Below are 11,461 nucleotides of genomic sequence, written 5' to 3'. Positions count from 1 at the left end.
CGATTCTGCCAAAGGCTATGAGCCTGATGCCTGTTTTCTCTTTGTTAAAGACAAGCTAGCATTAAACTGACTTCCTCCTTGAGGCATTTAAATGGATCGAAAGGATTAAAAATTGAATTAATTTTTTTCATTAAAAAAATTAATGAAAGTATTAATTCAAGTATTATTTAATGCCTGTCAGTCACCAACAGTAATTGCTCCTGGGCAACATGGCTGAACTCTGTACACCTGTTTCCCCATCTGTAATCTTATAGGAGTGTTGAGACTATTATATACGATCTAGCATGTAAAGTCTCAGCATATAGAGTGCCTAGCTCACAGTATAAGCACTCAAATGCTGGCTCTTATTATTTGTCAGTTTCATGGAGAAGAAAATGTTATTAAAGAACTAAATATAGCTTGAGGGGGGGAAATGGAGCACTCAAACTTCAAAGCAGCAGGGAAGGGCAACATAAAACCACAAAGACTTTATTTAATAATGGAAGACACTTTATTTTTTTTTAAATCATCTCTCAACATTTCAACTCTTGGTAGAAATCAAATGCAAAACATCTGCATTTTTAAATTAGCATATAATTAACTTTCTCACTCACAGCAACTTCATACAGTAAGACACACACCAAGGAGGAGCATGGTCAGAGCAGTTCCTGTTCCAGTCCACGAACACGGTATTTCCGTGATGATACAAATACTGGACTTTCTCTCTGAGAACAAGTTAGCCATTCCTGCTTTTGTCCACTGCATAAGTTACGTGGCATCATGGCTGGTTAAGAGTTACTGTAGTGCTGGAGTGATCTGGAAATGGAAAACTAGAAAACTAGAGCTCTCAGGAGTGGGACAGGCATTAACACTTCTGAAATGTGGAAAGGAAGAACATCAAAGATGAATGCTCCAGAAAGGGGCGGTCTTAGTAATAAAGTTAGTTGAAATTCAGCTTTACATACACATTGAATATCTACATCTGATCTACTAGATATATAAAAAAGCCATAGAAGATTTGAAAAACCTTAAAATCACTCAACTGAGTTGGAAGAACACCAGCAAATTCACAGTGGCCTCAGGATTCAGCCAGATTTAAATTTGTTCAAGAGCTGAATACCTCCTTCCACCAGAAAACCCACTGAATGTAAATTCCTATAACATTCTGTACATCACAAACATTTATGGCTAGAATATATTATTATTTCACAAGGAACCAGTTTTATTTTCAAACTCTTGCCCCACTCCTGCTCTGCACCCCAAAAGGAAAATCCAGGGGTGAGTCATTCACATGAGGAGTTTAAAGGGCCTTCGGGTTTGGAAGTGCTTAGGCTCAGCTGAGAATCTCCAGACACACCTATTGATGGGTGCACGCCAACTCCTGCCCACTTTTAGTGCAAAAAGATCGCAAATGTTGCAGAGTCCTGGAAACAGGTGAAGAGAAGAGGACTGAGATGGAGGGGTGATGGAAATCCCAAATGAGTTTCCTTCTGAAGCAAGACTGAAGTTTGGAGTGCAAGGTTCACACTCGGCAAGTGGCAAAGACCAGGCTGTAGATCCGCAGGTGAGGTTCCTGACTCGTCACTAGGTTATCACAGTCTGCAGGTGCACCGACCTCCTGGCCCGCACTAACCCCCGAAGTGCACACTGGAGGTAGGTGTATAGAGATTTATTGTAGGGAAGACAGTGGTTCTCCACCGACTCAGGGATACTGTCTCTGTGCCTCCTCTGCCCCCACACTCTCTGCTCTACCTTCACTGCAGTGAGTGGAGGACACATCACAGAAGGGCATGAGATACTCCCTTGGAAGACTAAAGAACCCGGGCATTTTTATAAATAGCTACATAATGTTTTAACCACTTTGAAACGCACAGCAAGTTGAATATTTATTTAAAAATAAACTTCAAAAATTACCTATTTACAGTACAGTAAGAGGGGCATGTGCAAACAACAGAAAGGGGGAGTCCTGCTGTTGAAGGTCCACACTTCAATGTGTTGGAGCAAAGTTCACAAACGCCATGGGCTGAACTGAGCTGTGGTGGCCACAGGATGACATTCAGCTAATACTGTATTTGGGGAGGGGGTGGCAAAGGGGATGAGCCATTGGAAGAGGCCCAGTGTGGCAGGAGGGCTCATTTCACAAGCCAACAGGCCTCTAGCTCACCAATCCAGGAAGTGACCTGGAGGACCCTTCCCAGTCCAAGTTGGCTTTGTGGTGGGAACGGTAGATGTGGCAAGAATCCCAGAGATAGAAATCCTCTTTTTTTTTAAAAAAAAAAAAAGGGTGGGGGGAGGAATGGAGAGATTAGCAAAAATGAATCTGAATGGAAGTGCCACCCTCTCCCTTGTCAGGCGACAAAGCAGCCATCAGCTGAAATATGTTAGTTACTAAGTGAACTCCCACATGGTGCAGCTGACCCAGATCCCCGGCACCTACATGGTCAAGTGCAGTTCTCTGCTTCCCAGATCAATGCATTAACACTTCTTCCCCATGAAACCAGAAAGATCAGTGATGTAGCCCTTGTAGCAGGGAGGTGCAAGGCCCAGTTTATCTATACACGAGATGGGAGAACTGGGTGGACTTGTAGTTCAGCTGGTTGTTGGGCATGAACTTGTGCAGCTCACTCTTTTTGCAGCAGGGGTCATAATGGTAGGCGTTGAGGCAGGCATCACAGGAAACTTTCGAACATTGGGTGCAGGTGTTGGTGGCACCTGGCCGATTACAGAAGCCACAGCGGGAGGTGGCTGTGGTGGAGGACTTGGATTTTGAGTGGAGGTGCACCAGCTGATTCTGGCCCGCATACTTCTCCCTCAGAGATGACCCATGGGCCAGGCTGTCATGGGTGGAGGACTTGCTGGGGAAGGTGCTGGGCTTGGAGGCTGGGGGACAGGGGAGCAGGCTGCCACAGCGCTGGCAGAGGGAGGAGCTACAGGACAGGCCGCAGTTTTGGCACTTGGATAGGGTGGACTCTTTGGTGGGGGGGGAGTGCTTGTGGTAGAGAGGGTGGGCATCGTTTCTGACCAGCCACACATCTGGTCGCAGGGCATCCTGCCTCCGGTATGCAGCCCTAGGTTCTGAGTCGGTGTAGAGATCCACGTCATCCTGAGCAGAGAAGTACGTGCCACGCAGCAGGCCAAGGCCATTGCTGGGGGAGGAGGATGGAAGGTCATCAGGGCTGCCATGGGGGGAGCTGGACATGGTCAGGAGCGAGGGGGACGGGCGGATGATCTCATCCTTGAGGTCATCCCCTACCTCTGCCGCCACAGGCTCCTTCCGCAGGCTCAGTGAGGTCTTCAGGGGTGGCTTCCGGCTCTGACTCTCCCAGTAGCTGTCGTAGGCATCCACTGACCTCGAGAGTTTGGTCACGCGCGGCTTGTAGTAGTCCTTGGCCCCCCGCTCGCTGGCCGACTTCTGGAGTGCCACTCGAGCCATTGAAGCAGGTAGGTGCTCCCGGGCCTCAGCCCGCCGCCGCAGAGCGTTGGAGCAGCCCCGCACATCCTCTGCACTGCTCTTGCGCTCGTTTACCACGTCCAGCTCGGAGTAGCCTTTGTCCTTGACTTGGGAGTGGATTTCCAGCATCTGCTCACACTCCACCTTGGCCAGAAAGAGTTCAAAGGAGACCATCTTCACCTGCAGGGTCTCCACCAATTCTGTGAGCTTGTACACAGTCCCCAACTCAGGCACGTAGCCCATGTAATTCAGGATGGTTCGGATGTCATCTTCCAGTAACGTGGACTTGACATAATAAACGAAGGGGCCCGTGTAGGTCTAGAAGGAAGGGGGACAAAGAGGCAGGACTTTCTCTCTGACACACAAGGGAGACTGCCTCAAAGCGCAGCACATCCAAGTCTGAACGGGAAGCAGGAAACCACAGGAAGGGAAGGGAGTGATCCCAATAGCTTCTCACTACAGGAGGCAGAGGCTAATGCTTACCAACAACTCAGCGCCCTGGTGTGAGGGAAATGGCGCACCACTCCTATGTTAAGCATAGGGGGCAAAGCCTTCAATTAGCTTTCTACTCAGGGCACCACAGCACTACTCCCTGAGAGGAGCAGGGCAAACTCAGTGAGGAACGAGGATCAGAAGCAGGGCCAGATGAGCAATGAGAATAGTCCTTGCTGGCATTTATAAAAGGTCTGAAGAATATAGGTGGGGCAAAAGTAGGTTTTAAATTGTTCATGTGGAAAATAATAATAAATAATAATACCAGAATAAACTCTTGTGTTTCACATCCTCACAAACCTACTCTTGCCCTACCCTCTATGTCAGACTTAAGACCCTGACTTAGTGAAACCCTTCTGAGCCATCACACCTTCAGAATGATTCAGAATTCTCTCCCAGATTCATCCTCCTCACTCCTCTGTTACTACTGGACCTCTACAGCAGCCTCCTAAATGGTCTCCCTGCCCCACTCTTGCCCATACAGTCTACTGCCCATACACCAGCCAGAGGATTCTCTTCAAATGTAAACTGATCCTGGCACCGCCTTGCTTTTCAATCCACTTAGGATAAATCCAGGCCCTCTGCCCTGGGCCTCAAGGTTCCACACAACCTGGGTGCTGCCTGCCTTTCTAACCTCCCAGCAGCAGATGTGAGCTGCCAGGGGTGGGGACCCAGTTAAGAGATGACGTTAAACAGACAGGCAAGGTGAGAAGTCATGGGGGTAATTCTGGTTGTTATCTCAAAGGCGGTGGGAAACAGGGGAGTCTGCAAGCAGAGGAGGGATGTGATCAAACTGGCACAAGCCCTCGCAAGACGGACTGGAAGGGACAAGAAAGCAGAAGGGAGACCAGTGTGGAGGGCCCTACCTTAGACCTTACCTTAATGCTTCTGAATTCCTTCTTCCATGGGTAGAGAAAGAGGTTGACACCCACTGTTTCCAGCACACTGAAGGCGCAGTGCAAAGCCCGCAGGCTGGAGGAGCTCAGCGCGCGCAAGGAGCTCTCCACCACCTCATAGAATTGGATCAGCCGGAACCGATAAAAGGGATCCACCTTGTGCAGGCTGAGCAAGGTCGAGGCTGCCACCCGCAGGTACTCATCATTGCCAGGCCGCTGCTTGCTGGGGGTGGCGTCCACTTTGCCCTCATGGAACTGCACATACTTCCGAAATAAGTCATCCTTATATTTTGTATCCATTGAACTGGGCTTCCCCATCAGATCCAGGGATGAGGAGCTACCTTATCTCCTCCATGGCCTCTGGGTTAGAGGCAGGGACATGGCTAGAAGCACTAACATGTTGCCCACCTGGACCAGCGGAGTGTTCTGGAAGGGGAAGAACGAGAAGCAGGTCATCCCTTGCAATGGTCCACATATCAGCTGTGGCTGCTGTGGCAAAACAAAACATAGAACTGGCCCAAGGTACAGTGGGCACCACCAGCCCTGGGCCCCATTTTGCTCCTTCGTTCAGCACATTTACTGAACATGCACTACATGCTCACAGGTGAGCTCACAAATGAAAAATATTAGGGGCACATAACCTGGTTGTGTGGGGAGGAGTCGTGTTAAAAAATCCTCCTGAGGCAGTGACAGACCCAACAGATGAGGAGTGTGCCAGGCAAAGAGGTGGACGAAGGGTGTCACAGCAGAGGTGTCGGAAGGGAGAAAGGCCCTGAGCTAACACTATCAGTGCTTACTGCGTGCCAGGTACCTACCCGTACTAACACATTCTGTCTTCTCAAACAACCCTCGGAGAGAGATACTACTGTTATCCCCATCTTAAGATGTAAAAACCGAGACTTAGAGACACTAAGAAACTTGTTGAAAGTTACAAAACTATTCAGAAACAGATCTGAGATGAGAGACCTGGCAATCTGGTTCCAAAGTCCATGCCTGTAACCACCACACCCTGCTTTCCTGAGGCAGGAAGGAAAGAGCTTGGCTATGAACAGAAGGACGCCTACAGTGCGGCTGCAGCAGTAGCAGTGAGAGGAGGGGAGATGAAGCTGCAGGCAAATGCAGCATCCCATTCCCCAAGGCCTCAAAAAGCACGTTAAGAATTTTGTATTTATTCCAAGAGCCCTCTGAAGCACCTGCCTGAAGAGTTCAAAGCAAGGGGAAGTAGGACATGATCCTGTTTGCAATTTTAAAAAGAGACCACACTGGCTGCTGGCTGCTGGCCGCTTAGAGTGCTTCTATCTGCCTGTGATGGCCTGCATTCCCCTTTACCTTACGAGCAGTTACAGTTCCGATGGGAGAGGAGAGAATGTTCTGAGCTGGGACACACACAATTTATACGCTCTTGCTGTCTGGTTGGCCACCCGTTAGTAGCACATTTACAGATCCAGCAATATTCTTGATGCCACAATGCTGGGAGCAAATTGGATTTATTGAGAAATATTGCCAAGGCCAGGGGTGGGCAATATGGCACGGGGAGACAAACAGATTCCAAAGCAAGGCTTCCTGGGAGTGAATCCTGGGTCTGCTTTTCTAGGTTACTTTGGCAAATTACTCAACCTCTCTGGGCTTCAGTTTTCTCATCTGAAAAAAATAGTATCCAGAGTCCAGAGTTGGTGGGAGGATTGTATGCAATCAGTATGCTGGCTAAAAAGAAGACCTTGATAGACAAGCAGCCATTCCTGTGTCTGAAGGTGCTATACCCCCCAAGATGCCAAGCTTTCTCAGGAAGTTAAGATCAGAGTGGGACAAATCTGACAGGGTAGATGTGTATTTTCACACTCACCTGCCCTGCCTGTCCTGACCACAGCTCCATGGGTGCAGGGAGCAGGGCATGTGCTTTAGAAATACCTGCTATCTGAGTGAAGGAGGCTCCTAGCAGTGGAAATGGCATTCGACCCCGACCAAGGTCAAAAGCTCTACATGGTCAGACCCCTGCTCACCTCTCATAGCAGTCTCTCCCTTCCCTCAAGTTCCACCCACATGACCTGTCTGCTCCTCAAATACAGCAAGCTCCTTTCTACCTCAGGACCTTGGCACATGTTCCTTTTGCATCTTCTTCCTCTGACTCTTCCCATAGCCGGCTCTCTCATTCAGGCTTCAGCTCAAATAGCAGCCGTCCCTGACAACCCCAGCTCAGTAACTCCCACCTTCCTAGTCCTTCTTTACCCACTCATCCTGGGATAATCACCATCTGAAATTATCAACCTTATTTATTCATTTACTAACTTCCTCTCTTTGTCTCCCCCCATTACCCAGTAAACTCCACAAAGGCAATACATCTGTTTTGTTCACCATGTTGCCTAACACAGAGCCTGGCACTTAGTAAATGTTTGATAAAACAGGTTAAATGAACAATGCAAAGGATGTAAGCAATCATGATGCCTTCAGTTTCTTTAGCTCTCCCAAGAATCCTGGCGATCAACTGGAGAGAGAAGGAGCAGAGCTCCGTGACAGGATGTGCTCTAAGTAGCTCAGGGTTAGAAAAAGGTGGACCCAAGAATCCAAGCCTGACCTTCTGACTTGGAGCCTGTGGTGCTCCCACCACCCCATGATTCCTGAGTTCATCAAGAATTTACAAAGCACCTACCTCGTGCCAGGCCCTGGGCTGGAGGCAGTGTGGGCGGATACCAGGTGGTAGGAACAGCAGTTGAGAAGACATAGTCCTGCCCTCAATTCTAGTTGAAAGACTTTACTGTCTAGTATCAAACTATGTATGTTCTCTTGGAAAACAAAATTGTATTGCAACCTGAGAGAAGACATCACTGTCCTTGCTAACAGAAACCCACATGCATTTGTCACTTTTTATTTATCTAAGGAAAGCTTCCATCCTGCCTCTGGTCCCAAGGACTGCTTGTTGGTACCTGAGAACAATTTAAACAGAGGGACATCTAGCCTCCTAAACACTGCTGTGAGTTTTCATCCAAGAAAGTCAGCCTTGAGCCCTTAGAAGATGATTTCTTATTTTTATTTATTTTTTAAAATATTTTGATTGATTTCAGAGAGGAAGGGAGAGGGGAGAGAGATAGAAACATCAATGATGAGAGAGAATCATTGATCAGCTGCCTCCTGCACGCCCCCCACTGGGGATCTAGCCCGCAACCCAGGCATATGCCCTTGACCAGAATTGAACCCGGGACCCTTCAGTCCGCAGGCCGACGCTCTATCCACTGAGCCAAACCAGCTAGGGCTCTTATTTTTATTTTTTTTACAAAGTCAGCCACCCTCAAGCTCTGCATCTGCTGCTCTGTAATCACACCACATCCACACCCTTGTTTGTTGCTAGCAAACAATAAACAAGGGGAAGGGATCCAAATAGCCTAGTTGGTGTTCAAAATCCTAAAGTCAAGGATGAAAACCCATCTAAGAAGAATCTTGAACCAACCTAGGTAGTGAGAAAAAAGGTGAAAGACAATGACTGCTAAATGATAATTAAGGAAAGGAGAGAAGAAAACAAACAATTTTTGAGGTCCTATGTGCTAAGCATTGGGCTTTCTGCTTCAACTGCATCATCACGTCTAAACCAAGTAATAATGCTATGAGGAAACCAAGTCATTAAACAATCTGCCCAACAGAGCTTCAAATCAAAGCTGCATTTTATTTGAATTTGAGTTGGCCAATCCTGACGCCTGTGCTTTTTCCCATTTATCTCATTTATTGTTAAAATTAATACCATTCACCAAGCGATTAGTATATAAGGGCCCTGAAGCTCAATGTAATTCAATGAAATCCACAGGACAGCCCCAAGGTTAAAGAGGAAACTGAGGCTCAGAGAAGCCAAGTCACTTGTCCTAAGTCACAAGGCTAGCTAAGAAGTGGATCTGAGATCTGAACCTTCGTCTGATGCCAAAATCCTGGCTCAAGCTCTCAGCTGCACTGCTTTTAAGCAAAGCTGTCAGCTGGGTCTGCTGGACAGCTCTACTTGAAAGGGCTCAGCTAAGCTAGAAGGCCCTATGGCAGGGAGAGCAGAGTTGAGTTCCAAAATTCCTGTAGTAGCAAAATTCACATCTTCCCACACAGAATGGGGCTGGAAGCTCTATGATGTAAGCTCAAGGGCCAAGGGAAGAGGCTGGCCAGAGACTGGCCAGTGATGAAGCAGCTGACATCATCCGTCCTGATTACATTTTCTGAGAATACAGGCTGCATTATAGCTGGTCATGGCAGGTGTCTTTTCCGAGCATAGAACCAGCAATTTATTTCCAACACTCTGCAAGAACCGAAAACACGCTCACTGCAAAAACAGTGTGGTTACAGACCAGACAGCACAGTGACAGAAGCTGTTAATTTCTCCAGGCAACCCAAGGACTGGAAAGCCAAGACGTGCCAGTCTGGCGGAAAAAAAAAAAAAAAATAGGCAATGAACATCCCTAACAAAGTCAGGCAGGTGCTCAGAGCCAAAAGGCTTGGTCAGCACTCCACTGATTTGCTTTTCAAAAGGGGCACAACCTGGGCCTCTTGTGAAAAGCAAATCAGTGAAGAGATAGATATTGCAGTCAGGGAGGCGGCGGCTTTTTAATTATTATTTTTTAAACATCACAAAGGAAAAGTTAAGCTGTTTAAAGCCCCACTGAAAGGAACCGAAGTGATTCTGGGAAGCAAAGCAATAGCTTGGCTTTACCTCAGCTGGCCCATTCAAGCAGAAACATTCCCCAAGCTGCATAGGAAGGCGCCCCCTCCCTGCACAGCAGGAGCTATTTTGGTCCCAGCACTGCCCCAGTCCACAGGTTTACAGGTCTCTGGTCTAGCTTCCGCGGGCTCAGACTTCCCTCAGCCTCCGAGCAGCAGCGAGGCCAAGAGCAGTTCGACCCTTTCACCTCCTCACCCCACTCCTTTGCACTCAGTTTCCAAGCCCGAGGCTCTGGGGACATATCCTACACAGCTTCCACTGGCTGTTAAAGACCAGAGGGTCCCCACACCCCAACCAGATTCCAGGGAAAATCAGAGACAGGGGCCTTCCCAACCTCTGAAAATAACCCCGGCGGTGCTGAAATCGGACTTCGCTGGCGGCAGCTGCCTCTCCGAGGGGCTCTGGAGGAAGCAGTGTCCCCTCCCTGCAGGGGACAGAAGCTGGCGGCGGCTATTCCCAGCCTGGTAACCTTGGAAGGCCACACCAGTGGTATATTAAAAAAAAAAAAAATCCTAGACCCAAACTCGGGGCCTCCCCACGGGCCTGTGAATGAATTGACAGCAGCTATCATTTATGCGACGCCTGCTGTATGCCCGAGAAGGTGCTTCACAAGCATTAGCTCATTTCATCCCTAGTACAGTCCTAACAGGCAAGCTCACTCCCAGTTAACTAATTAATTGGGCAACTGGGGCTCAGAAGATTCAGTGACTTGTCCAAGGTCACACAGTTTGTACAAACCCAAGTCAGCCGCCAAAAACGGGGCTGAGGACCACTGCGCCGTCACTGCCTCGCGGTGGAACTGGGATGTCCTCCTCCTTGGTTAGATGCCAACGAGGGGGTGTTCCTCCTGACTGCCCTGAGCCACCCATGTCTGGTCCTAGGTGTCTGCCGAGCAGTCCTTGGGGGAGCCGGGATCCTGAAGACAAGCTGGGCCCCGGGGTGCCGAAAAGGCGGGCCCGCCCGGCATTCCCGCCGTGCGTGAGGGGACCCCGCTCCCTGGACGCCGAGACGAACGCTCCCTCCGCCTGGGAAAACCCCAGAGGCTGTTTCCGTCGCGGTCCCCGCACTTACCCCGCCACTGCCCCGAAGACGCCCGGCCGAGGGAAGCGAGAAAGAGCCACGGGCGCCGCCGGACCGGGCCGGGTGGGCTCTAGCCGCTCCAGGCGGCTGCAGGGGCTCGAGACCAGTACCCGGGGCAAGCGGCGACCCGGAAACAATCGGCCAGGAAATGACGTTCCTCGGAGGCGGGTCCGAAGGGAGAGGCCGGGCCGCGGCTGCGCGCTGGGCCGGGAAAGGCCGATGCCCACGGGCAACGGAGGAAGGAGCGGAAGCCTGAAGAGCGAGCACAGAAACGGCGGAATTTCACTTGAGCGACTGAAAGGCACTACCCCGGCTGGGGCCAGGACCCGGAAATAAACGGATCGGGAAGTGACGCGCGCCGTCCGCCCCTGGATGGCAGCTAGCCGAGTTGTCATGGGAACCGGTGCGGAGCGGGGCGGTGGAGTCCGAGCTGCTAGCGCGGACTGAGCGACCCTCGGCCTCCGCCTCCCGGACTTGCCCACCTTGGAGATGACCCCGGCGCTGTGCTCTCGCCCTCGCCTCCCTCTTACAGGCGGAGATGCCCAGGCTTAAAGAAGCAAGAGAAGCCGGGATCGCGCGAGACTGAATCCAGCTTACAAAGGACTGTTGATGTTACAGGCTGCTGCCCTTGAGAGTGGGGTCCCAGCTTTGCCTTTGCCACTTACTAGCTGCCTGACCTTGGGACAGTTACTTAACCTCCCCGCGCCTCAGTTTTTTCACCTGTAAAATGGAATTGTAATAGTAGCGTCTCCTGGAATTCATGTGAGAATTGAGTTCATATATGGAAACCGCTTATTACAATAGTTGGCATAAAGATCTAAATATATTTTATTTTTAAACCTGGTTAAGTTAAAAGAAATTACCTCTCTCTGCCCTCAG

At 49.7% G+C, this 11,461-nt stretch overlaps 1 protein-coding gene across 1 annotated transcript; it reads right to left on the bottom strand.

Annotated features, from left to right (window-relative positions):
• Positions 1-274: 274 nt before the first annotated feature.
• On the bottom strand, positions 275-11,054 carry SPATA2 (spermatogenesis associated 2). Its single transcript, XM_079784119.1, has 3 exons — positions 10,574-11,054; positions 4,801-5,244; positions 275-3,748 (listed from the first exon to the last, which is right to left on the bottom strand). The coding sequence occupies exons 2-3, from the start codon at positions 5,134-5,136 to the stop codon at positions 2,528-2,530; spliced, it is 1,557 nt and encodes a 518-aa protein (XP_079640245.1). The 5' UTR covers positions 5,137-5,244; positions 10,574-11,054; the 3' UTR covers positions 275-2,527.
• Between the last annotated feature and the right edge of the window lie 407 nt (positions 11,055-11,461).

This window comes from Cnephaeus nilssonii (genome assembly GCF_951640355.1).
Source record: "Cnephaeus nilssonii genome assembly, chromosome: 11".
Classification (NCBI taxonomy): Eukaryota; Metazoa; Chordata; class Mammalia; order Chiroptera; family Vespertilionidae; genus Cnephaeus; species Cnephaeus nilssonii.
The sequence above is the reverse complement of the archived record's forward strand: the minus strand, read 5'-3'. Positions and strand labels throughout refer to the sequence as shown.

What these genes read in the sequence shown, in the direction of transcription:
- SPATA2 (XM_079784119.1), bottom strand. Translation starts at nt 5,136, where the DNA reads ATGGGGAAGCCCAGTTCAATGGATACAAAATATAAGGATGACTTATTT. An exon ending in AGGAATTCAGAAGCATTAAG is followed by an intron (nt 3,749 to 4,800) that starts GTAAGGTCTAAG and finishes CCTTCCTTCTAG; the next exon opens with ACCTACACGGGCCCCTTCGT.